Source organism: Castor canadensis, chromosome 16 (assembly GCF_047511655.1).
Source record: "Castor canadensis chromosome 16, mCasCan1.hap1v2, whole genome shotgun sequence".
NCBI lineage: Eukaryota > Metazoa > Chordata > Mammalia > Rodentia > Castoridae > Castor > Castor canadensis.
This window is the reverse complement of record NC_133401.1, coordinates 10,200,001-10,226,036: the sequence shown is the minus strand read 5'-3', so window position 1 is coordinate 10,226,036 and position 26,036 is coordinate 10,200,001. Positions and strand designations below refer to the sequence as shown.

Below are 26,036 nucleotides of genomic sequence, written 5' to 3'. Positions count from 1 at the left end.
CCTCAAACCCTGATCCTCCCAATCTCAGCCTCCCAAGTAGCTAGGAGTACAGGTGTGAGCAACCGGTGCCTGGCTCCTGGCTCCAGGAGTTTCTATAAAGGGTGTGAGAGTCTACCATTCATTTCTGGGCTCACCTCTGGATGGATGGGGCTTATTGAGAAATCAGCAAATTCATGGTTACAGAAAGCCACGAATGTTCCCCAAGTTATTTTCAGTGGGAAAAAAAAATGATACTGTTCATGTGAACTTGAGGGGGAGAGGTTTTTTTGGTTTTTTTTTTTTTGTCTTTTCTTTTTTGGTGCTGGGATCGAACCCAGGGCCTCACACATGCTAGGCAAGCGCTGTACCACCGAGCTACATCCCAGCCCATCATGTGATCTTGAAACAACAGTACCACTGAGCATTGGTGGCTCACACCTGTAATCCTAGCTATTCACAAGCAGAGATCAGGAGGATCAAAGTTCGATCCCCCTGGCTGCCAGTTGAGGAAAATAGTTCCAGAGACCCTATCTCGAAAAAACCCTTCACCTAAAAGGTCTGGTGGAGTGGATCAAGGTTTAGGCCCTGAGTTCAAGGCCCAGTACTGCAAAAAAAAAAAAAAAAAAGTACTAAGGTAGTACTAAGTTCAAAGTCAGGCAGAGTTATGGTTGCTTCTGGAGAATGGGTTTAAGGGTGCTGCTGCTAAAACAGGTCCACCTAGTACACAGTTTCCTAAGCTGAGTGGTGGGACATGGGCCTTAAATGGTCTTTTTAAATACCTGAAATACTTTAATACATGTGAATATCAAATGAGGAAAGGAGGGTGAAGTCCCATTCTCTACACTGCCCCCAAGGTATCAGACAAGCTACATAATTCCCAAGGTCACTGCCATTGGGACTCCAGATAAAGGGCCATCAAGTGCTGCACCCTGCACATAGGAGGAATCAGGTCTCCTGGAGGATGCTGTGATGTTCACTCAGCGTAATCCATGCTGGAACTGGTTGCCATTCCATCAGCACATGCAAGCCCTGTCCTAACCATCTTTCCCATCTCCTCACACATTCCTCTCAGCCCTCTGACACAGGCACTGGCATCATTTTCTAGATGGGGAGACTGAGGCTCAGGTATGACCCAGTTATTTGCCGTAAACCACTAATGCCACTTACAAACTACAAACAACACACACACACACACACACACACACACACACACACACACACACACGACTTTTGACCAAACAGCTTCTCTTTATTGAAAGACCATAACACAAAAGCAAGCTGGGGTAGGGATATAAGAAGGTGGGACCCTTTCCCAGGCTCTACTCTGATTCCTATGAGCATCAGGGAGGGAGATGAAAACCCAGAAAGGAAAGGAAAGGAAATCCAGAATGATCAGCCTAGCCTGCTCTAGAGCCAGGATCCCAGGTTGGATCAAGGGTCACCTGCCGAGGTCCACCTCCCTGCCTGCCTCAGGCCTCCAGGAGCTTCCCCAGGAAGCGGAGGTTAAGGATCTTGAGCTGCTCGTCAAGGTCCATGCGGACGATGCCATCCTCACCATCGATGCTCAGCAGGACACCTGTGGCTTCCCGGTCCTCACCCAGGATCACCTTCACCTGGGAGCAGTGGGCATGGTGTCACGGCTCCATGTCAGCAGCCTCACGCCCCCTCCCCTGGGTCCTGGCCTAGCCCCTACCTTGTTGTTCTTGGTGGGGGTGATGGGCTCCAGGTGCTCGCTGGAAATGCTGACGACCTTCTCACTGTCCTTCAGGTACACGGAGCACATGCCACCCTAGGGGTGGGAAGCCTGGTCAGCCTGTCTTGCTCCTAACACAGGACTGAGACCACCCTTCCCAGAACAGACGTGCAGCACTCATTCTATAAATTCAATCCCAAGGTGACCAGGGAGCAGGAAGGGCTGAGGCTCTGAGGCCTGGGGCCCATGGTGTGTGGCAGGCAGCAGGATGACCAGGTCGGCAAGGCAAGCAACTTAAGGCTAAAGGGGGCCTGCTTCTCATCATGTCATGAACTGGCCTCAGCTTCCTTCTACCGCTCCTCGCTCTGGACCCTGGTCTCAGGGATAGCCTCAGTCCCCAGCCAAGTTCTGGGCCTTGTCTTGGTAACCTCCCTCACCAACAACCCTACAGCTTAGGCCTGTCATTTAGCCTCCTGATGTCCTCTCCCTTCTCCTCTCACCCCTTACCCATGGCTCTGCCACAGAGCAGCTTGACCTCCCCATGGGCTCCCAGACCCCCAACTCACCTCCCCACCAATCCACCCCTGATACTGCCACACAGAGAAGTAATTCCAAACTTCAGATCTGATCCCACTACTCCCTGCTTAGATTCCTCCTTGGCTGTCCAGTGACCTCTAGACTACCAAAGTTGCCCAGGCTGGCATGTGACCTGGCCCAACCACTTCTCTGCCCTCACTGCTCACTTTCTCCTTGGCTGTACATGTTCTAATCACAGAAGCATACCTCAGGTTCCCCAGATTTTCCCTCAGTAATGGTCCTTTTCACATGCAACTCCCTCCATTTTGAACACATTTAACCTGTTATTTTCACCCTTCAGGTCTCTGCTCAGATGTCTCCTTCTCCAGAAACGTTCTACACTCCCCACAACACAAATATGGTGCCTCCTCTGGGTTCACCTAGCTCTCCTTGCCCTCTGGGCCTGCTTCATCCCAGCTCTGCCCACTCTGGACAGTCACTGTCTGGGGACATGTCTGCCCCCCCAGTGAAAGAATGTGAGGTCCTTGTAAGCAGGGCCTGAGGCTATCTTGGCTCTGATGGTAATTAATCCAATCAATATTTATTAGGAGGGCCAAGAAGCTGCAGGGCCTTCATCTAGGAACTAGGACTCCTGAGGAGTAAAGCACAAGCTTTTTTGTTGTTTGGTGCTGGGGATGGAGCCCAGGACCTCCCCAGTGCTAAGCATGTGCTCTGCCATTGAGGGGCACCCCCAGCCCAAAAATCATACTTTGTAATCAAAGAATCCCACCAGGGTAAACTTTAAGCTTTTAGGTAGCAGGTGAATAACATGAACTATATGGCCTGTAAGATACAGGCTGAGACAGTGTAGATGCTTCCCTGAAGACTGAGTGGGCATTAGCCAGACACAGAATAGAAGGAAGACAGGAACAAGCATTTTCACTGCAACTCAGTGAGGAAGGGAGAGGCCAGGAGGCCTGGAGCAGGAAAGCATAGGAGTAGGATGCCTGGGACAGACAGCATGTTCCAAAGGACTGTGACAAAAAAGTAACCATGTTCCCGTGTCAGGCACATAGGCCCTAGGCCTCAGCTGTGAGAACAGCAGGGAGAAATCTCCACTCCTGGAGTGACATCCCAAACCTTTACACATCTGTGTGCCCACCAATGGATGGGCACTAGACAATGAAGTTAATTAAAAAAAAAAAAAAAAAAAAAGAGGGGCTGGAGGTGTGGCTCAAGTGGTAGAACGTCTGACTAGCAAGTACAAGGCCCTGCTTAAAAAAAAACCCAGAGATTTGGAGCCCTTAAGAAGCAATTGCCTACCCACCCATCCCAGGCACCCACGTACCGTGACACTGCGGATGACGCCTGTCTGACCCACCACCTGTGTATCCAGGTAGGTGTCCCGCACCTTCACCTGGATGTCAGTGGTTACCCAGTCGCTGGAGTTCTGTTCAATGCCTGAACCTGGTGTGTGTGGGTTGTAGCCACCAGGGGAGGGGGCTCCAGGTGTCATCGGACTGTAGCCAACAGGGCTCGGGCTGGGGCTTGCCTGCAGGACACAGGGAATTCACCACTGAAACAGTCACTGACCTAGCCATCCCTCTAGGCCAGCCCAGCCCCACCTCCATACCTGATAGGCCATGGGCGAGGGTGTGGGGTGGTAGCTGGCTGGAGAGTGTGTGTTTTGGTAGCCTGCTGGGCTTGGTGCCACCTGGTGGTAGCTCTGGGGGCTGGGGCTGGGTTGGTAGGAGCCTTGTGGGGAGGGGGCGGCATAGGGAGAGAACTGATCGGTGTTGTACCTGCAAACACAGGAGAGGAGCATTTATTGGGGGCTCAGGGCAGTGGGGAGGGTATGAACAGGAGTTGATCAGGCCTGGCCCTGGTGGACTCACATGGCTGGCGTCCCTGGCGTCTGTGGGTTGTATTGTGGATTGACCTGGGGGGATGAGGGATCTGGGTAGCCAGGTGTTTGGGGGTTGGGAGTTCCCCCATAGGCCTGTGGGGATGGAGTAGGCTCATCGTCAAAGGCATACTCGTATTCCTCCTCAGCCCTGTTGGGGACAGAACAATGCAGTGGATATTTCCAGAACAGCATTATACACCAGGGCCCCAACTGAGGTAACTTCATTCTGATAGGAGCCCCAGCCACAGGCATTGCTGACATATGGCAATTCCACAGCTGAGGCTATGATATGCAAAATGAGGCTGCCTGCCCAAGGTCACACACCGGGCAATCTGCCCTAACCCAGGAGTAGTCACAACTACTACAGTGAGTTTTCCCACCCCAGCCACATCCACTCTGGCCCAGGGATAAGCGTGGGACCAGGAGCAGAGATTTAGGGGCTCCCCACAGAGCTCTCCATCCCCCAAATCCCAGCATAACCCCTTGCACAGCCTGCCTGAGACATGGCCCTCACCGTGACGGCGTGTTGGGGTTGTTGGGGTCCCAAGCCCCACTCTGGGCAGGAGTGCGACTGCCATCATGCAGGGGTGTCTGTGAGCCATAATGTGGGGTGCGGCTACCTGGAATGGGGGAGACAAGTGTGCCCATCATTCAGTCTTATCACCTGATCCTCCCACCACCCTGCTTTCCCTGACCCTGAGTCCTCTGGGAGTGCTCACCATCCTGCAGAGGTGTCTGGGAGCCATACATGGGTGTGCGGGAGCCAGAACCATACATGGGCGTCTGGGAGCCATACATGGGTGTCCGTCCGTAGGTTGAGGTCATGCCACCTGGACGCCATGAGCCCCTGTGGACATAGAAAATAAGAGGGGTGGGTGGGGCCCTTTCACTGCTTAGTACCCCTTTCTGATCCTCTCTGGCCAGAAGACATACACTGTGGTGAGCCGCTGGCGGTCCACAGAGATGGTCTGGCAGGTAGAATGCAGCTCCACACGGGCCGTGGACTCTGTGGCATCCTTCACCACACCAATATATCCTAGGGAGAGGGAGACAGGCAGTCAGGCAGGTAGGCTCCCCACCCCTCACAGCCCCCAGGCCTCCCCAACATGGCAGCTCACCTTTGTAGGGCCCCTGGGAGATGCGTACAGTTTGTCCAATGAGCTCATTGTCTCTCCGCCCTCGGCCACCACCCATGCCACCACCAGGGCTACCAAAGCCACCATGCTGACCTGGTGAGGAAGGAGAATGTTACCAGTCCCCCAGGACCAATGCTCTCCCTTCTCATGCTATGCCCACAGCCAGGGCGCCCTCAAACCCCTTTCCACCTGCTTGACCTCCCAAGTTGTGTGAGGAGCCTCCTCTGTCCCCCCACTGCCTGGGCTTTCCCATCCCCAGTCTGAGCTGTCACTGTGGGGCTGGGGCCATCTCCTATGGGCTGTGAGCCCTTTGGGCTGAACACCCAAGGCTCCCCTCCAGCCTCCCCAACACATCCCTGGCCTCTGCCCCCCTCTCACCTCCAGCGCTGGGGTGCATGGGGCTGCTGATCCGGGGGCTCATAGGGGCAAAGCCACCCACGGTGAGGTTGGTCACATCTCGGGGCTAGGGGAGGGGCAGGGAGTGAACTGCAGGGCAAGGGATGAGGGTGATAGGCATCTGGCCCCGCACCACACTGACTGTCACCACATGGCACAGTTCTTGCTTGAGCCAGCCCAGTTCCTTTAACCCCTCCTCCTTCTGGTGACAATGCCTCCAATTCTCTTTGGGGGAACTGCCACCCTTCTGCCTCTATGTGCCTGTCAATTAAGAGGCGGGACCTCCCCCACCAAGGAGTGGGGTTGAACCATGATAAATCAGGAATTTAAGTCCCTTAGTGACACCAAACTTCAAGTCACCCTTCAAGGCCCTATGGTTACCTTCCTGTCTGATACTTGCTTCTGCACAACTTTCTAAGTCCTGCCTCAGGGGCCTTGGTGCTTGCTATTCTCCAATTTACTCATGTGACTCTGCATCCTTTTGTTTAGGTCTCTGCTCAAACCTGTCCCCTCTTTTACCTAAAGCAGCAGCCCCCTTCACTGTCTTCCTACCACTACCTCACACTGTGCCATGTGTGCATCTCAAGTCCCAGCTCTAGGAAGGCAGACTGTTGTGTCCTTCACAGCTATGCCCACTGCCTGACCCCCCAAGAGGTGGTCAATGATACTGAATGCATGAATGACTGAGAAACTCAAAGAAACCCTCTTGCCCCTTCCCAAGAACTTGACAGTGACACCTGCTTTCCTAGACCCCCACAAGCGGTCTTGTCCCTCCTGGGGCCAAGGAAGTCTGGAGAGCCTAAGTAGACCTTGGCAGCTAGGGCCCACAACCTCACCTTTGAGCCCCCGGCCAGCACCAGGTGGCGCATCTTGCAGACAAACATGCCTCCATTCTCCACCAGCTTCTTGCAGTGCAGGAAGACAAAGCTACGGTACAGATGGCGGATCTCGCCCTCCTGGCCCTAGGCAGGATGGGGGGTGGTTACTTGGTTGGCCGAAGACTGACCTACCCCAACTCTTTCAGATGTGACTGGAGGGCAGCAGCTAGTACTCACTGAGTGGGGGCCATCAATGACCTTCACGATATCCTTCACATGGATGTTGTTCTGTTCTGAGTCCAGGGCCACAGCAAAGCGGTTGTCCTTTTTCTGGGTCACAGCCTGGTGCCTGACAGTCACCACCTTCCCATGCATGTTCAGCACCTTCAGAGGGAGAGGGGGATGTCAAGCAGGTAAAAGTGTAAGGGGGTGAAAGCCTCCCTAAAGCAGGACGACCCTTCCTTGTGGGAGACTGTCCTAAGCTCTGCAAGACATCCTGACTTCTTGGCTACGAGGTAAACTCATATCACTACCCCCAAAGCACTGGGTCAACCAAAGAAATGTCCCTGATCTTTCCAAAACATGCTTTGGGAGAAGACCCTACCTCTTTGGGTGTGAGAAGCTCTAGAGATAAACACAACAGCTCACTGTTTACACATCCCTCGCTGCACCAGGCCCTTGCTAAATTCTTCACAAACTTCCCTCTGAGAGGGATGCTACCATGACTCCCATCTGTGAGGGGTAGCTCGGTGTGTGTGGGGGTGGTGTGGGGTGCAATGAGGGTAAGGAGTCTCAGGCCTAGAGGGCAAGTCACACAGCAAAGAAACCACAGAACTGAAACATGGATCCAGGGTCCTAAGCACTGTGTTCTCTGACACATAAACCCAATAGAAAAGGGTGAAGGGTGGAGGGAATCTGCAGCACCCCATCACTGAGAGCACCAAATCTTGAGGTACACTTATCTCACAGCCAATGACATAGATGCTACTATTATCCCCATCTTACTGGGTGTGAAACTGAGGCACAGGGAGGACAAATGACTGGCCACTTGCCCAGAGTCACACAGCCAGCTTCAAGTGTACCTCAGCAGGTCTGTAAACCAGCACAGTCTGGGGGTCTCAGCCACCGTGTTCTACCACCTCCTGGAATGAGGGCCTTGTGGGAGAGGAAGCCCTAAAAGCAAGTCCCCACCACTGAGTAAGACACATACACACCTGGAAGGTCTCCCGCTCCAATCGCACAATGACCCCCACGGTGCGGGGGTCCAGCTGCACCAGCTCCCCCCACTCATGCTGGCCGCCAACATCCACACCTGAGGCTGTTTCTGAGCAGAGCTGCAGGTCCCGGGGGAGCACCTTCAGCTGTGGAGAGAGATCCGGGGAGGGAGGCAGGTCCAAATGGCTCCTCCGTTGGGGTCTCCTCTTGGCCCAGATCCCCCCACCGCACCCCTCCATCCACCTACCTCGTGCATAGTGAGGTCGGAGAAGAGAATGACAAAGTTCTCCTCTACCCGCACGATGAGGCCTGTGTCGCCCTCGAATCGCCCAGCAATCACCTTCACGTGGTCCCCCATCTTAAAGTACTTCCTAAGTTCCTGGGCTGGGAACTCCAGCATGTCCTGGGGGATTGGGCATGGGGACAATTAAGCAGGTGAGAGAAACCACAGCCCACCTCTGCCTTCAACATCTCCTCATGTTCTCAAGAGACCCTGGCCAAGACCCACTGCAGGCTCCTGAGGCCCTCACTCTGCCTCATAGACAGCTAACCTTGGTCAGGACATTTACCTGAAGAACACTTTATCCCACAGACAGACAGCCAACCCGAGATGCCACCTATCTGCACCCACATAGGGACAGCTTATCTCCCAGACACACAGGGCCCTCCTGGACAAGGCTTCAGGTATACCATGCTGTCTGTATGGCCTTTCAGACATATACAACAGACATGCCACACAGACACACACACTCAGACACACCTCTAAGCAATTAAAACCAGACACCAATCTCAGGCTACTGCATGGTTAACCACCCACTACCTAATACAGACCCAGGTACGGCACTTCTCAGAAACAGAAGACAGTCCATGTTACTCTCCTGTGGCAAACACAATGACATAGGCCCTTCAACAATTCGGCCACACATAAGAAACATCCCTGGGGTTGGAAGAGTGGCTCAAGTGGTAAAGTGCCTGTCTAGAAAGCTTAAGGCTCTGAGTTCAAACCTCAGCACTCAGAAGTGTGAAAAAAAAAAGAAAAGAATCATCCCTAGGATGAACATCCTTCCTCTCCTAAACAGCCACACGCAGGGTGGGTATGTGTGTGGCTATCACCCTGTCTTCTCTTGCACCCAGGACAGAAAGTGGATGCAGACCCCACGCATCCACAGCCCAACCACTAAAACACACACACAGAAAGTGGATGCAGACCCCACGCATCCACAGCCCAACCACTAAAACACACACACCAGGAGCCCCCAGAGTTAAACAACCTGTACACCAGGCCCTAGAAACATAACCAGCCATCTCTCCCACATCCTAGAAAGCAGGCCTGCACATACCTACTGCCTCAGATGCCCATCAGCCCCAGGAAACACTGCAAAGTCCACTACCTTCCTTCAAGACAGTGACACAGCAAGTACGCCACCACCTGGATGGTCACATACATCCATATTCCCCAGCCCTGCTTCCCAGACCCAGCCCTGCCAGAGAAGCTGCAGTGCCCACCTTGAGGTCCTCGTGCTTGGGCATGATGGTGATCTTGTTGCCATCCACACTGAGGACCTTGCCCTGCAGGTTGATGAGCTCACCCTCACACACCTCCACGTTGTCCCCAGGCTGGAAGTTGTGTTCTCGCTCCTTCCCTGTGGGAACAGTCATAGGGCTGACCAGGCAGCCACACTAGGGCTACCCTTCTCCCTGGCATGGGTACTGATGGGGCCTAATACCTGTGCTCTCAGTCACCACTTCCAGGTCAATGCCCTCCGGCTGGTCCTCAAACTTCTCCAGCTCAGACAGTGTGGGCTTCACACCCTCTGTGATCTAAGCCCCCCGGGTAAGGGCAGGAAGCACAGGTGGACGTGGGTCAGCAGCACAGCCCCCTGGTGAGCAGAGACCTCCCCCAACCCCCCGCCATGAGCACCATCCCCAGGACCCTTACCACGGCAGACATGGCGAAGCTCTTGAACAAAAAACCCTTCCGGCTGTAACGGTTCCCCTCAAAGATGAGAAAGTCACCATCAGAGGCCACATCACCCCCCAGAGACCTGGCATTTTGTGGGGGAGAAAAGATGGAAGGAGGGGGGAGTCAGGAACAGAATTAGTCTCCTCAGGTGGAAAGGAAGAGAGATGGGAAGGCTGACCAGCCCTCTAGCACACATCCTCAAGGCAGGAGTGATTTCTCATAGACCCCAGCCAGCCCCGTGGAGGGCACACAGCACCCACCCCCCACATTCCTCTCTGCCTCACTTGTCACCAGAGCAGTATGAGCACACCAGAGTTCACCAGGTAAGCTCCTGCATGCTCTCCCTCCCTAACCAGCACTTGGCTCTGGCAAGGCAGGGTTGTAGTCTCCTCTCACTGCTGTTTCCTATCACCTAGGCAGTGCAGGGCACACAGGAAGGGGAACTTAGAACACCAGCCCTACAAGCACTGGTGTCAGGCAACAGTGACAGCTAAGATTCTGGAGCATTCAGATGGGGCCAGCAAATTCATAGCTGCACTAAGCACCCTCAGCCCTGTGAAATGGGAGATGTGCTCTTCAACCTGCAGCAAGGGAACACAGGCTCAGGGAGGCCACACCACTTGCCCAAGGTGGCTGAGGCAGAATCTGAGAGTCAGGATTCCAACATGAGTAGGTGGATTCAGGCCTGTGCCTTAACTAGCTGGCTCCTGCTCCATCTGTGCCCCAAACCCATACATGGGTTCCAGGCACCTAGTTCCTGGCACAGGCTCCCAGCATGGCACAGTGGCCACCACTCTCTAAACGAGAAATGCAATGGAGGAGCAGGCCAGGCTGCTGCCACTCGCTTAACCTTTCTCTCTCCACAGGGTGAATCTGGGCATGGGTACCAGAGTGCTCTGCTGGGCATGTTGAGGGTCTCCCTGTCAGGGTCACTGTGCCACACAGTAAGGGGAAGGAAGGCTGGCCAAGCGGAGAACCAGGTGGCATAAATGGGTCCAATTCGAACATCTAGATGATGGCTGGTGGAGTGGCTCAAGTGGTAGAGCACCTATCTAGCAAGTGTGGGGCCCCGAGTTCAAGCTCTAGTACTGCCAAAAAAAAAAAAGAAGAGAAACACCCAGATGAAGGATTGGCAAGGCCCTCAGGTATAGGCTGAAAGGTGCATTCTACAACCCAACTTTTACCAGATGGAAAACCTGTGGGGCAGGACTGGGGGTGTGGCTCAGTGGTAAGCACACTGTGGCTAGTGTACTTGAGGCCCTGGGGTCCATCCCCAGCACCAAAACCAAAAAGCAGCCTGTCTGTCTCACACAAGTAGTTCCAGAGCAGTACCAGAAAAAAGAGCATTGCTGAGCCTCTCTGGCCTTCCCCCACCCCACTCTGCCCCATTTTGCCTGCCCCATCACAGCCCAGGGCTGCCCCAGATGCTGCAACCCCTGAGCCGTTTCATGTTCCAAGTCGCCACTCTGAGGTGTCCTGAGCGAATGGGCTCTATAGCCCACCTCGGGTGGGCAGGAGATCAGGGAAGAGACTTCACCAAGCCGTGTGCTGCTCTGGGCACACATGCATATTAATTTAATTCTCACTACAATCCTAGGAAGCCAGGGTTGGCATCATCATCATTATCCACCTCTGTTCCAGAGGAAACTGAGGCACAGGGACCAGAAGTGGCTGCCTGAGGCTCTGCTGTCAAGCTAGCCACTCACATAGTACACCTGTGTGGGCCCATCCCTTAGAAGGGCACCAAAAGCACACTGTCATGACCCAGGGCCCAGAGCCAACCCCAAGGTTGTGCTCACCTGATCTTTTCAGCATCAAAGAGTCTCTGTGGAGGCCGCTTGAACTTCTTCCTTTTGGCGAACCAGTCTTTCTGCAGAGGACAAGGGCCATAGGTGGGAAGAATGAGGGAGGAGGACCCCGCCACCAGTGGGGATGGAGCACCCCCACAGCCAGGAGCGGACCCCATGGTACCAAGCTCATGCGGGCCTTGATGCGGTCATAGTCAATGCGAGGGATCATCTTCAGGGAAATGGTGTTCTGGCTGGGCTCCACGTAGTCCACCTGAGACGACAAGTAGAAGATCAGCAGGGCCTGGCCCTCCCTCCAACCCTAGTCCCCAAAAGGTGGGTACCGGGAAAAGGTAAAGGGGGTGAGGAAGACATCAACCAACTGAAAACACCCAGGAGGCCCTCTCTGACCAGCCCAAGACTCAATGTTCAGTCTGAATGTCTGCTACCCCACCTGGTGTCTGAAGGATCCTCAAAGCCAGGACAGCCCCAGCTGACTGCTTTCTCCAAACTGCCCCTCTCCACTGTGTCCCACTCTGCTCTGCTCAGGCCACAGGCTGCTCATTCTTTATTCCCTTCTTTCTCACTCACCCATATCCAATTTTTCAGTGAATCCCATTCAGCAATGCCTTCAAAAATCCCACCCTTCCTCCTCCACTACCTTGGCCTGGATCCTGTTCTGCCAGCACCTGGCACCCAAGCTGTAACGACTGCTTCCTCCTGGGCTCCCTGCTCCTGCCAGAGCCCCTCAGCCCATTCCAAGGTCTCTCAGCCTCAGCACTACTGGCATTTCACCCTGTTTGGGGCAGTTACTGTACATCTTGCACATTGTAGGATGTTCCCAGCATCCCTGGCTTCTACCCACCAGAGGCCAGAATCATCCACCCCCACCATATGTGACACACTGAAAACAGGTGACACACTGTTCCCCCGGGGCAACAGTGCCCAGCCTAAGAACTGTGGTCTAATATCAACAGTCACCCCAGTAATCCTATTAGAACCCAATTCGGGCTGTGTCCCTTAGGACCCTCCCATCTTACTACAGTGAGGCCAAAACCCTATGACAGACTGCTAGGCCTTGTCACCTCCCCGAGTTCATCTCCTGCATTCATACTTCATTCCCTCTGCTCCAGCCAGAAAACGTCCTAGCTCACATGCTGGTCCTTCTGCCTACCATACTTCGCCCCAAGAACTGCACGAGGCTCATCGCCGACCCACTCCAATTCTTATTGAGCATGCCTTTGGATATGGGAGAAGATGGCCATCCACTTCCTGTGTGTTCGGAGCCAAATCAGGTCTCTGCTTTTCCCAGCTGAGTGGGGTTTGACTGTCTACCCGCAGGAGAGAGAGGGAAGGACAAAAGGAAAGGAGAGGACAGAACCCAGGAGGCCCAGGCTCTTGGCTGCCCTGCCACCTTCTGGCACCTGAGCAATGTCATCCTTGTAGATTCCTCGCTTGAGGCGGACCCAGGACTTTGGCTTCAGGTTAGCCACCTCCTTTACCACTTTGAGCACATCTGTCATCTCCTTGATGGGCACCATCTGCTGGTTCCAGTAGCCAAGCCGCAGGTTGCCCACACCCTCTATGGCCTGCTTCACATGCGTCTGCTTGTAGGCCTCTACATAGATGTAGCCCTTCACGTGCTCTGGAGCCACTACTGACTTAATCTGCAGGGGCTGTGGGAACAGCAGTGGGAACAGGAGGTGGTGACACTGCTGCCGGTAACAGCAATCATGGCCACTCACAGCTTCTGTTCTAGAACTTATCCCACAGAAACATGATGGCCCAATGACACAAACAGGGACAATCACTGAAGCATGGCTTATTATAGCAAACAAGTAAGACTACAGGCAATCACTGGTGGCTCACACCTATAATCTAGCTACTTGGAAGACTCAGAGTGGGAGGATTGAAGTTTGAGGCCAGCTTGGCAAAAGGTTCAGGAGACTCCATTTCAACAAACAGCTGAGCAAGATGGCACATGCCTGGCATCCCAAGCTATGCAGGAGGCTGAGATTTGGAGGATCTCAGTTCCAGGCCCACCTGTAAAATAGTTTGTGAGCCCCGCTTCTCAACAGAAAAAAAAAAACAGGGTGTGGTGGCACGTGCCTATCATTCCAGCAATGGCAGAAAGTTTAAAATACGAGGATCATGATCCAGGCCAGCCTGGGCAAAAAACAACACTCTAGCTCCAAAATCATCAAAGCAAAAAAGGGTTGGAGGCAAGGCTCAAATGTATAGAGCCTGCCTCACAATTGTGAAGCTCTGAGTTCAAACTCTAGTACCACCAAAAAAATAAAAATTAAAAAAAAAAATGCCTGGCACAGTGGCACACACCTTTAATCCCACTACTCAGAAAGTGGAAGTAGGACTGGGATGCGGCTCAGGTGATAGAAGCTTGCCTAGCAAGCTGAGGCCATGAATTCAATCCCCAGTACCATTACCTCTCCCTCCCAAAAAAAGGCTGAAGTAAGAGGATCGAGGAGCAAGACTAGCCCAGGCAAACTTAGCCCAAGACCATCACCCGAAAAACAAATTAAAAACAAAAGGATTGGGAGCATGGCTCAAGTGGTATAGCACTTGCCTAGCAAGCATGAGGCCGTGAATTTAATCCCCAGTACCACTACATAAATACATACAAATACACCTACCTACCTACCTACAGACAGACAAACAGTAGCTCTGGGAGGACACAAAGAACCCCCCAGTTCAGGCACTAGTCTTGTTCCAGGTGAAGTAGCTCACTTACAGGGCAGCTCTGCTCACACAAGGGCATGTGGTACTGTAAGAGACTATGTCCTCCTATCTGGGTTTGGACTTTCCCTCACCCTCCAAGCTGCCTGTAACCCGACCTACCGTGTCTGTGAACTGGTAGGCAATGAACTTGCGCATCAAGGAAATGGCTGTGGCTCGTTCTTCCCCAATCTGGAAGAAGAGAGGCAGATTTTAGGAAAGCTGACAAGAGGGAGAACAGGACCGAGCATGCAAGAAGCCAGGAGAGAGCAGCTGGAGGGACAGTGAGCCAGAAAGATGAAGGAGAGAAAGGGGCAACAATACTGGATGGGAGATGGAGAAGGGACAGGGATGGACAGTAGTTAAGAGGGAAGAGGAAGAGGGAGAAAGGGGTGGAGGAGTGGCTCAAGGGGTAGAGCACCTGCCTAGCAAGCTTAAAGCCTTAAGTTCAAACTCCAGTATCATCAAAAAAAAAAAAAAAAAAAGCCCAGTGCCGGTGGCTCCTGCCTGTAATCCTAGCTATTCAGGAGGCAGAGATCAGGAGGAACTATTTGCCACTTGGGTAAATAGTTCATGAGACCCTATCTTCAAAAACCCATCACAAAAAAGAGCTGGTGAAGTGGCTCAAGGTGAAGGCTGAGTTCAAGCCCCAGTACGGCAAACAAAAGAGGGAGAGAGAAAGGGGGTCCAAGAGATAAAGGGAGGAGATGAAGAAAGTTGTGTCTGGGGCAAGGGAGACAAACAGACTTGGAAAAGACCAAGAGACTGACAGGTCAAGGAGGCCCAGTATAAACAGTTTTTGACAAGCAGCACCCCATGCCCCATCTCACCAAGCCCTGAGGCCAGGCACATACCTTACACTTGACAGTCCACAGATTGGGATCCCTGGGCAGCAGAGGAAAAGGGAGCTCTTTAGCAACACCATGTCCTCACCAAGAAGCCGGAATCACCCCTCTCCACTCCCTAGGGCCACCCCACTGTCTTCCATAGCAGAAGTAAAGAGCACCAACTGACTGTCCTGCCTGTTTGTATGACTATGCCCTATTCCAGCAAGTGACCAGTGTGGGCATCCTCAACCCACACAAGATTCCCACCTCAGTCCACATCCCTGCCCCATGCCCTCACTTGACTCCTGGGAGCAGCTGCTGCTGGGTGATGTCATCTGAGAGCTCATCAGAACCTCCATACACCCTGGGGAGAGAGGACATTGGGATTAAGGGGATCCCTGTCAGACTCCTGCCCCTTCATGCCTGGGACCACATGCTCTCCGCAGGGCCCTTACGTCTCTCCCACAGACGACTTGGCATATTTCTTCATGTAATACTCGCCCAGCTCTTCTTCTCGCTGGTCCCTGGGATGCAAGGGAGAAAGCAAACACAACTGAAGGTGGAGGAAAGGAGTATGGTCCCCAAGGGGGTCAGTCCCCACGTCTCCCCTTCCCCGGTCTCCTCTTTGGTCACCTCCAGAGGTTCTGTAGGCGGCGGGCCCCAGAGCGGTCTTCATCCAGAACAACATTATCGATGTTGGAGGCTGGAAATGAAGGTTCAGATGGGTGAGTAAGGGTGAGTGGGTGATTATCAGGGGCCTGCAGACAGTGGTGGGGACTTGAGGGCTAGAGCTCAGCCCTGGGGCAGGAAGCCAGCCACTTCACTGATCTAATGTCTCACCCCCTTCCATCCTACTCAGCACCCTGCTTCTCATCATGAAGACCTGGGGACAGGATCGGATACCAGGGAGCAGCATCCAACAGTCTCCCATCTCACCCACTGTCTAAGTACACCCTGAGCACCCCCCACCACACACCCCTGCCCGCCCCCTATGCTCAGGTGCAAAAACCATGTGCAGGTTTCTCAGGTCAACCACTGCTGGAGACCTGGCCCCAGAACTCCCTGACTCTGGGCCCTATGTAAGTCAGAGCCCTAGGCCAGGGGCCAGGGGCGGGGCTGAGGGCAGGATGCCGCTCCGGAAGGCGGAACCGGCAAAATATGGGAGGAAGATCACAAATCACACTTCCCAGTTTCTTACCTTCAATCTCTTCTACTTGGAGGAAGAGGAGGAGATGATGGTGGTGGTGGTGGTGGTGGTGGTGGTGGGCGAGGGCAGACAAAGTATGAGCCAAATTATAGCAGCAAAATCAACCAATGGGTTGGGGGAAGGGAAGGACACAGGAAGGCCGAAAATCAAAAGTAAAGGCCAGGCACCAGGTGGTTCAGGAGAAGCCGAAATGTATGAGGCGCACAAAACGGAAATAACAGGGAAGGGAAAGCACTGGCCCAGGAAGTGGGGGGTATCTTAGGACAGGCATCCACCCTACAACCCCCCAAAAGGGATTTACTGGGGCCCTTGGGGTCCCAGAGTGCTCTCCCTACAACACACCCTACCGCCCTAGAGTCCACACCCCCCACTCATGGGCCTAAAGGAAAAGGGTGGGGAGCCATCTCTCTGGCAAGGACAGAAAGAAGCAAGGTGAAGAGGGTGGGGGTTGGAGTGGTGCAGGGCATGGGAAGGGGAGGGGCTCAGAAGACCCTCTCTGGCATACCCCTCCCAGTGGTCTTGCAGAGCAGGGCCCACACACACCTTTCTCCAGGATGTCTTCAGCTCCATCTTCCCACTGGTCTTCGTCCTCATACTCGTCATCCACATCTGAAATGGGAAGGCCAAGAAGTCAGAGTAGCTGGGGCAAAGGCAAAGGTGACCCTACGACAACAGCTCCCAAGAAATGAAGCATTTCCTCTGGGACGGGCCCTACAAATTCCCACTCCATAGACCAGGCCACTGAGGTTCAGACAGGTAAGGTCCCTGAATGCAAGGCCACAACACAGAGCTGGTACAGCAGGGTCAAGTGTCACATGCAGATTTATCTGACTCTAACAGTCACCACACCCCCACATATCCCTTTAAAAATAAGATCAGAGGGCTGGGATGTAGCTCAGTGGATGAGTGCTTGCCTAGCATGCATGAGGCTCTAGGTTCGATCCCCAGCACCAAGACAAAAAGACAAAAAAAAACCACCTTTGAACTCCTGGAGTGCCTCAAGTGGTAAAGTGCCTGCTTAGCAAGTGTGAAGCCCTTAGTTCAAACCCCAGTACCACAAAAACAAAACCAAAAAAAATAAGATCATGCTGGTGGAGTGACTAAAGCAGTAAGAGCACTTGCCTAGTAAGTGCAAGGCCCTGAGTTCAGACCCCAGTGCCACAACTGGGCATGGTGGTGCACACCTGTAATCTCAGCATTTGGGTAACAAAGGCAGTAGGACAGACAGTTCCAGGCCAGCCTGGGCTACATAGGCAAAGCGTATCAAAAAAAGAGAAGAAAAGAAAGAAAAGAACAAAAGAAAAGAAAAGACTGGTAGAATGGCTCAAGCAGTAGAGCACATGCCTAGCAAGCATGATGCCCTGAGTTCAAACCCCAGCATCATTAAAAAACAAACAAAAAAAGGTACACTCAGGGGCTGGGAATACAGCTCAGTGGTAAAGCATTTGCATAGCAATGCAGCGTCCTGGGTTCTATCCCCAACACCACAAAAAAGGAAGAAAGGAAGGAGGGAAGGAAGAAAAAGAAATGGAGCCACAGAGGTCCTAATGTCTCATGCACCTGTGTGAATTCCATCAGCGCACTACTCAGTTCATGCCCAGCCATGACATACCAGCCTCATCAAGAATGAAGCCACCATGGCGAGGTTTCTTGGGGGGCCGGTCATCATCTTCCTCTTCCTCCTCTTCATCATATTCCTCCTCCTCTTCCTCCTCCTCTTCTTCCTCAGGCTCCTCTTCCTTCTCACTGCCTGCTGCACTCCGTCGCTCTTCCTCTACCTGCAGGGGTCAGATAGCATTAGGGTCTCAGGGTTCTACCATCTCCAGATGCAGAAGCCCTGACATCAGATGTGCCAGGCCAATCATACCCGCCTTGGCATTCTAATGCCCTCTCCCATTCTGGCCAGGCTTCTAGTTACCATCTTGACTCAGTGACAGCACCACCACACCCCAGCCACCCAATCAATACCTGGGAGCTAGACCCAGCCCCTTCTTCCACTAATGGCTTTGTTCACCCTCACCTGGCTGGTAAGTGCTTACTCCTCAGGGCTCAGTCCTTAGCCCTCAGTCTCTATCTATCCTAAAAGTCCCCTGGGCCAACTCATCCAGCCCTTAGCTAAGGTGAACAGCTATGTGACTACAGTTTCTGAGACTCACTGCTAGCCAAGAATACTGGTTGCCCCATTGCTCAGTGAGGGAACTTCCTGTAGCTCTTACAGACCAACCCAGCAGTGCCCTCCAAGGACATGCTCCTCCCTTGGCTTCTGCCACATGGTGCTGTGCCCTCCCTGCTTCCTCCACCTCCTGCTGCTCCTCTTCTCCCTCTGCTCACCCTGCAAAGGCAGCTTCAGTTCCCAGGGCAACTCAGGGGCCAACTTTGCTTCTCCCTCCTTGCACTCTCTCCCTGGGCCCTATTACCTTCCATAACTTCAGCTCCTGTCCCAGGGGACAACACCCCCATGCACCTCTGGTCCAACACTAGAGACATCCCCCCATGCAGGAGCCTCCTGGACACCTCCCCCACCTGCCCCTTGAATATTCACACCCACCGAGTCCCATACTGACCTTAGTGTCATCCCCGAGACCTGTGCTAGCCTCCTCTAGCTCCCCAGACACCAGATCCTTCTCCTTTCTGTCTGTAAATGCCATCACTCCAACCCCTTCCCCAAAGCCCACATTTTCATACCAGCCTGCAACCCTCGGTCCCTGCCCTGGCCTCCAAACTATGTTGCCAAACTTCAACCTTTAGCTCATTAACTTCATGACTCTTTCCATTCCCACATCAACTACAATTCCCCCTTTTATTGGGGGGGAGGGCAATACTGGGGTTTGAACTCAGGGCCTCCCACTAGCTAGGCAGGTGCTCTACCACTTGAGCACTTGAGCCACTGTGCCACCCCATTTTCGTGTTGTATTTTTTTTTTTTTTGCGGTATTGGGGTTTGAACTCAGGGCCTACATCTCGCGCCACTCCACTAGCCCTGTTTTTTGCATTGGGTTTTTTCAATACAGGGTCTTGTGAACTATTTGTCCAGGCTGGCTTCAAGCCATGATCCTCCTGATCTCTGCCTCCTGAGTAGCTAGGATTACAGACATGAACCACGGCTCCCAGCTATGTTGGGTACTATTTGCCTGGGCTGGCCTAGTCTATCTCCTGAGTAGCTACCATTACTAACGTGAGTAACCTGCACCTGACTTCGCTATAACCTATTCGCCTAACATTTTCTTTAAACCCATTCACTTTTTTTTTTTTTTTTTTTGTCTCGTGTTTGCTAGGCAGGTGCTCTACAACTCAAGCCATGGTCCCAACCCTTTCTACTTTAGTTTGTTTTTCACATAGGGTCCCAGACTTTTGCTGGACCTAGCCTGGGACCCAGATCCTCCTCCCTCTGCCTCCTGAGTGGCTGGGATTACCATCATGACCACCATCCCTAGCTGCCTCACATTTTTGTTGTTGGTAGTGGTACTGGGGGTTGAACTTGAGTCACTCTGACAGCCCTGCCACACATTTTCATTTAATTTAAAAGAGAAATGTTTTGCCAGGCACCAGTGGCTCATACCTGTAATACTAGCTACTCAGGAGGCAGAGATCAGAAGGATCTTGAATCGAAGCAAGCCCAGGTAAATAGTTCACAAGACCCTATCTCGAAAAAATGCAACATAAAATAGGACTGGTGAAGTGACTCAAAAGATAGGATTCCTGTTTAGCAAGCGTGAGGCCTTGAGTTCAAGCCCCAGTAACACCAAAAAAAGAGAGACAGAGAGAAATGTTTCTATGTTTTAAAATGTTTCATTATTAAAAGCTTTTTGGAAGTTTTGCTTGTTACAACTAAAAAGTGACCATAAAGGTAACAGCAAAACAATGTTAAGTCTAGCAAGATACTGTTGCTACCGGATCTATGCCTGAGGACTAGTAAACACCCTGGCTAGCAAATCTCACAGAGGTATTCAATACACAGTGGCACCAAAATGAAACTTTCTCCAAGATCCAACCAAAACACAGAACAGACATCTATGAAGGAAATAACAGTCTTGCTACATGAGTTAACATGGCTTAAGGTCTGATCCTTATTCCACCTGAAAGTACCTCTTATCACTCTGAGCTGGGAAATTATGATCTATAACATGATTCTGACTACTTGTTCCCTTGCCAGGGCCAAACCAGAAGCACATACTCCACCTCTTTGCCCAGCTCTTAGAACTCGCCTTGCCAAACTCTAGGACTCTGTTGCACTGAACTACTTGTATGACGCTGAGGCTTTTCCCCCCCTGGTGATGAGGACCTCACACATGCTAACCATGTGCTCTACCACTGAATCAAACTCCTTCAGCACCACACGCTTAACACTGACCATCATCTAAGCTGGCCTTCTATATAGAGTTGTTCTCAGAATGGTGTACTAGCTTTGTGCTTGTCTAGGTTGTGCAAGGCCCTGGGTTAGATCCCCAGCAACACAAACAGTTTGCAAGACTATCTCCAAAATACCCCAGACAGCTGGGCGCCAGAAGCTCACACCTGTAATCCTAGCTACTAAGGAGGAAGAGATCAGGAAGATCTCAGTTCGAAGCCAGCCCAGGCAAATACTTTATGAGACCCTATCTCGAAAAAAAGGGCTGGAGGAATGGATCAAGTGGAGGCTCTGAGTTCAAACCCCAGTATCAAAAAAAACCCAAAACAAAAAACTAATAATGGTGATGATAATAACAATAAAATAAATATTTAAGAAAACAGCCAGGCATGGTGGTGTATGCCTATAATCCCACACTCGGGAGATGGAAGCAGGAAGATCAAGAGTTCAAGATCAGCCAATGCTGGTTACTCACATGTGTAATCCTAGCTAATTGGGGGACTGAGATTGGGAGGACTGAGGTTTGAGGCCGGAGCAGGCAAATAGGTCTCAAGACTTCATCTCCAAAATAACCACGGCAAGAGGCAGAAGGCCTGCTATGCAAGCACAAAGCCCTGAGGCCCTGAGTTCAAACTCCAAGCCCACCAAAAAAGGAAAGAAGGAAGAAGAAAAATAACTAAAGCAAAAAGGGCTGGCTGGTGGTAGGGCTCAAATGGTAGACCATCTGCCTAGCAAGTGCAAGGTCCTGAGTTTAAACCCTCGTGCTGCCAAAAAATTGAAATTAGCAAATAAGTAAGTAAATAAACAAAAAGTCATACTCTGCTGCCTCCCACTCATGCATTAGTCAAATATTCCTACTTAGACTGAGGGTATAGTTCAGTGGCTCTGAAGCCTGCATTCAGTGGCTCTGAAGCCTGCATTCATCCCTGACACTAGAAAAATAAAACAAAACCCTTCCCTCTTCCAGACAGCCACCCCTGCCTTCCTCCCCTAGATAGAACTAGGCTGATTCATCTTCTGGGCTCTCTCCACTGCAGCCCTGGACACTGTTGCTCCCAAGAGCAGGCCTAGCTCTCTCAGACACCACTGGGTGTCACCCGCCCAGGGTTACACACAGAGAGTTAGGAATATTTGCTTAATGCGTAGTGCTCGCTAGCCCATAATCCCTCACTTATTTATTTATTTATTTATTTTGGTAGTACTGGGGTTTGGACTCAGGGCTTCACACTTTCAAAGCAGGCATTCTACTGCTTGAGCCACACCTCTTGTCCATTTTGCAGTTATTTTGGAGACAGGGGTCTCATGTACTATTTGCCCAGGCTGGCCTCAAATCACCATCCATTCAATCTTAGCCTCCCAAGTAGCTAGGATTACCGATGTGAACCACCAGCACCCCGCATGTCTCATTTTTTAATGGTCCAAACTGTAACACAACCACATCCTGATTTCAAGGAATTCTGTCATCGTACCTCATGCTCCCTTGTCCCAGAAACTTCTTTCCACACCTGGTTCCTTCCTCCCTGAGCAAGAGCTCCTACTACTACTATATTTGTGTCCCTCAGGACTGGACCACATTCAAACATTCTTATACTGCCCTCAACCCTCCCCCTCCCCCCCACACACAGTAACAACTACCCATAAAACTATCTCTGCCCTGAGATAGACAGCCTGGCGAGGGAGGCTGTGACCCCACCATACCAGAACCTCCAGGATCGCTTGGTGGATGAACTGGAGAGTAGGGCTATGGATGGTTCCAACAGCCTTCACAACCCATCTATCCACAGAACCCTGTCTTCTCAGGAGCACGTTGACATCTGGCCACCTGAAAAGTCCATCTAGCCCTATCTCTGGCAATGAGGGCAGGCTTCACATTGCCCTCCTGCTCACCTGGTGACAGCAGCCAATCCAAAGGAGACTCAAGAGTTGTGTGGCACTGGGGAAGTAAGCACAGTGCAAACCAGAATATCCCAGCAAGAGAAGGAATCAGGAATTCTGTTCTCATTACCGTTAGGCTTCAACCACCCAGCAGTGACCTAAAGCCATGAGCCACAGTCAAAGACCCAGTGCTACAGTTTGAAGCAAAGGCCCATTCCATCATCCTCCCACTTTCCACATCCCACCATGGCATCCTGTAGCCTACAGCTCTTCCCTGAAAGCTGAGGAGCCCCCAAAAGGCAAAGGAGTTGGGTGTGGTGGAGCATGCCTTTAATTCCAGCACTCAAGAGGCTGAGGCAATATCAAAAGTTCCAGGCCACCTGGGCTACGTATCGAGACCCTTTCTCAAAAACAAAGACACAATGATTGACAACCAAATACCCACAGAGGGCAAGCAGGCCACATAAGTAAGAGGAGCACACAAATGGAAACCTATGGCACTCTCTGCCTCATGTTCTCCAAGACCAGTATATGAAATCTTTCCTTTTCCCAATTCTGCCATGAGGCAAACATGATGATAAATGGGAACCGAAATATCCCAGCAACTGCAGAAAATGCCTGCTAAAGGGGACAGCCCCTTCTAGAGCAGAGATGCTGAATCCCATGCTATCTGCTGAAAATCCGGATTTCTTTTTTTTTTTTTTCTTTTTTTGGTGAAATCTCCCTTTTAAGTGCTGGCAACTAATTTAAAAAGTAAATTTGAGGCGGGCTGGAAGAGTAGCTCAGTGGTACAGCTCATACTTAGCAAGGGAAAGGCCTTGGGTTTCATCCCCAGCACAAAGAAAGGGAGGGAGAAATGGGGGGAGAGGGAGCATATGGAAAGTAAATTGAAAAAAATATAAGCACATCTATAATCCCACCAGTCTGGAGGCTGAGACAGGAGAATCTCAAGTTTGAAGCCAGCCAGCCTAGGTTACACAGCAAGAAACCTGGTCTCAAAAAAAAAAGAAAAGGAAAAAAGGCCAAGTAAACGGCTAGGGGGTATAGCTCAGTGATAGAATGCTTGCCTGGCATGCAAAAGGCCCTGAGTTCCACACCAAGAACATTTTTAAAAAAGAGAAAAAAAATTCTATGTCAGGCTGGTGTAGAACTGCAATCCCAGAACTCCGGAAGCAGAGGCAGGAGGATTAGGAGGCAGAGGCAGAAGGATGGCAAGCTCGAGGCCAGTCTGGGCAAATAACGAGATGCTGTCTCAAAAAAATTCAAACTGGGATAAGACAAAACAAAAATTAAAGTAACCTTAAGTTTCTGTGCATCAAACAAAACACCTGTCGTCACCCTGTCATCTTTTTGTTTACTGGCTTCTGACTGCTGCCTCCTAAATGTGAACCCCGCAAAACAAGTATTTGTCTTGCTCTACTTGCTGACACCTGGAAAGGAACTGGAACATAGCAGTAGAGGCTCAAACCATTTACGTGTTCAACAGATGAATAAAAGAGTAATAAATGAAAAAAAGATAAGAGTTAATAAAAGAATATTTGAAACTGGAAGTTTGGTTTTGGTTCCTGAAACATTCAACAGACCCAAAGTGGAACTGATCTTTGAAAACATGAGATCACATCGCTCCTTTGTTCAAACCAACTCAAAGCTTTATCTTACTTGGTTAAGGCCATGCTCCTCACCCCATGGTGAACACACACGTGATCCCTGTCTCTTCCTAAGTGATTCCCTGGGCCACCTTGGACTGTGTCAGTAAAAAGACCATCACCAGATTCTGATACTGGACCTGACCATAAGCCAAAATAAACTTTTTTTTTGGTGGGACTGGGGTTTGAACTCAAGGCTTTAGGTTTCCAAAGCAGCACTCTACCAGATGAGTCATACCTTCACTCCACTTTGCTCTGGTTATTTTGGATGGGGGTCTCACAAACTATTTGCTTGAGCTGGCCACAAACCAAGATCCTCCTGATCTCAGCCTCCTAAGTAGCTAGGATTATAGGCATGAGCCACCAGTGCTCGGAACATTTTTTTCTTTACAGCTAAAAAGTAATAATAAACTGAGTGGTGGTACGTGCCTATAATTCCAGGAGACTGAAGAAGGACAGTGATTTCAAGGCTGGCTTGGGCTAGACAGTTTCAAAAAACCAAAAGCAACAATAATAATAATAATAATCCTGTATTATTTGGCTCGTGTTACTTCTTTGAAATAAAATAGCTCTGAGGCAGTCAAACTGGACCCCCTTGAACATGGCAGACATACTCCCAAGCTGGACACGATGGTCTCTCTTACCCAAACACACTCCTTTCCGGATACCCACAAGACTCACTCCTTCACATCCAACAGTCTTTGTTCAAATGTCACTCTCTAAATTTACTCCAAGTACAACTAGGACTTCCTATTCCCTTTCTTTGCTCTTACTTTTCTCTAGAGTAACTTCTAGCTTACCACAGGCTGAGTATCCCTTATCCAAAGTGTGGAACCACAAGTGTTTGGATTTCATGTTTTTTAGGATTTTTGGAATACTTGTACACACATAATGAGCTATCTTGAGGACACAACCCCACAAACAAACATGAAGCTCATTTATTTCATATATACCTTATAAATACAGCGAGGTTTTTGTTTTTTGGGTTATTTTTTTTTTTTGGTTTTTTTTTTGTTTGTTTGTTTTTGTGGTACCCGGGTTTGAATTCAGGGCCTACACCTTGAGCCACTCCACCAGCCATTTTGTGATGGATTTTTTTCGAGATAGGGTCTCAAGAATTGTTTGCCAAGGCTGGCTTTCAACCGTGATCCTCCTGATCTCTACCTCCTGAGTAGCTAGGTTTACAGGAGTGAGCCGCCAGTGCCCAACGCTGAAGAGAATTTTATGCAGTATTTTTAGTGCACCTGCGTTTTGACTTCCACCCATCACATGAGGTCAGGGGTGGAATTTTCCACTTGTGGCATCCTGTCAGTTCTCAAAAAGTTTCAGATTTTGGAACACTTTGGATTTGGGATTTTCAGATCATGGATGCTCAACCTATAAGTGGTCTTTTGATCAGTCATGTTTATTCACATCAGCAAATAAGCATTCCTTTATTTACTAACTATGTTTATTTGCATCTTAAAATCTATGTTTACCGGAGGAGCCCAGAATCTGCCCCTCTACTGCGCTGTGACTCCCGATAATCTGGAAGCTCCCAGAAACGAAGGGCCTTTCTGCCCCGGCCCTGTCCCGGGACGCAATGTCCTCCCTCCCAGGGCCCCAGCTCCAGACCTCGGCCTCCTCGCCATCACTGCTGCGCTCGCTGTCCTCCTCCTCTGAGAAGTTGCTGTCTTCGCTGTCCGACATCTTCCGCTCCTGCAGAGAAAAACTGCAGCTTCAGCGCATCCCCCCAACCCAGAGCGCTACCCCGAGCCTCAGTTTCCCCCGCAGTTCCCTGGGAGAATTGAAAAATCCCTTAGCGCACTTCCGGCAGCTTCGTTCTAGCAGTCGCGAACCCGAGTGGGGAAATCTCTCTATGCCACTTGCTAATATATCCAGAGTCTCCAAACCCGGTCTCTACGCCTGGCTGGCTGCCAGTAGCCTAGGGGTCGACCACCTCAGCACTCCCCCTTACCGCTTTGGCTCCACCTCAGCCTTCCCGACCAGCTG

At 51.3% G+C, this 26,036-nt stretch overlaps 1 protein-coding gene across 2 annotated transcripts in view; it reads right to left on the bottom strand.

Annotated features, from left to right (window-relative positions):
* Positions 1–1,207: 1,207 nt before the first annotated feature.
* Supt5h (SPT5 homolog, DSIF elongation factor subunit) overlaps positions 1,208–26,036 on the bottom strand; it is a 24,886-nt gene continuing 57 nt past the window's right edge. Inside the window, exons 1-30 of one of the 2 annotated variants that reach the window (XM_020156966.2) lie at positions 26,002–26,036; positions 25,659–25,742; positions 17,789–17,954; positions 16,720–16,785; positions 16,168–16,179; positions 15,603–15,672; positions 15,425–15,493; positions 15,268–15,333; positions 14,997–15,027; positions 14,266–14,334; positions 12,834–13,085; positions 11,594–11,683; positions 11,422–11,492; positions 9,599–9,704; positions 9,387–9,480; positions 9,166–9,302; positions 7,907–8,062; positions 7,659–7,805; positions 6,682–6,828; positions 6,463–6,588; positions 5,609–5,693; positions 5,213–5,323; positions 5,028–5,130; positions 4,814–4,941; positions 4,609–4,714; positions 4,084–4,242; positions 3,822–3,990; positions 3,537–3,740; positions 1,673–1,768; positions 1,208–1,592 (exon numbers count right to left, since the gene is read on the bottom strand). The exon at positions 26,002–26,036 is cut by the window's right edge and continues 57 nt beyond it. In XM_020156966.2, coding sequence (XP_020012555.1) covers positions 1,449–1,592; positions 1,673–1,768; positions 3,537–3,740; positions 3,822–3,990; positions 4,084–4,242; positions 4,609–4,714; positions 4,814–4,941; positions 5,028–5,130; positions 5,213–5,323; positions 5,609–5,693; positions 6,463–6,588; positions 6,682–6,828; positions 7,659–7,805; positions 7,907–8,062; positions 9,166–9,302; positions 9,387–9,480; positions 9,599–9,704; positions 11,422–11,492; positions 11,594–11,683; positions 12,834–13,085; positions 14,266–14,334; positions 14,997–15,027; positions 15,268–15,333; positions 15,425–15,493; positions 15,603–15,672; positions 16,168–16,179; positions 16,720–16,785; positions 17,789–17,954; positions 25,659–25,733 — 3,255 coding nt within the window. In that variant the 5' untranslated portion in view covers positions 25,734–25,742; positions 26,002–26,036 and the 3' untranslated portion in view covers positions 1,208–1,448. The remainder of the gene's footprint in view (positions 1,593–1,672; positions 1,769–3,536; positions 3,741–3,821; positions 3,991–4,083; positions 4,243–4,608; positions 4,715–4,813; positions 4,942–5,027; positions 5,131–5,212; positions 5,324–5,608; positions 5,694–6,462; positions 6,589–6,681; positions 6,829–7,658; positions 7,806–7,906; positions 8,063–9,165; positions 9,303–9,386; positions 9,481–9,598; positions 9,705–11,421; positions 11,493–11,593; positions 11,684–12,833; positions 13,086–14,265; positions 14,335–14,996; positions 15,028–15,267; positions 15,334–15,424; positions 15,494–15,602; positions 15,673–16,167; positions 16,180–16,719; positions 16,786–17,788; positions 17,955–25,658; positions 25,743–26,001) is intronic. The other variant, XM_074058280.1, reaches the window with a different exon arrangement.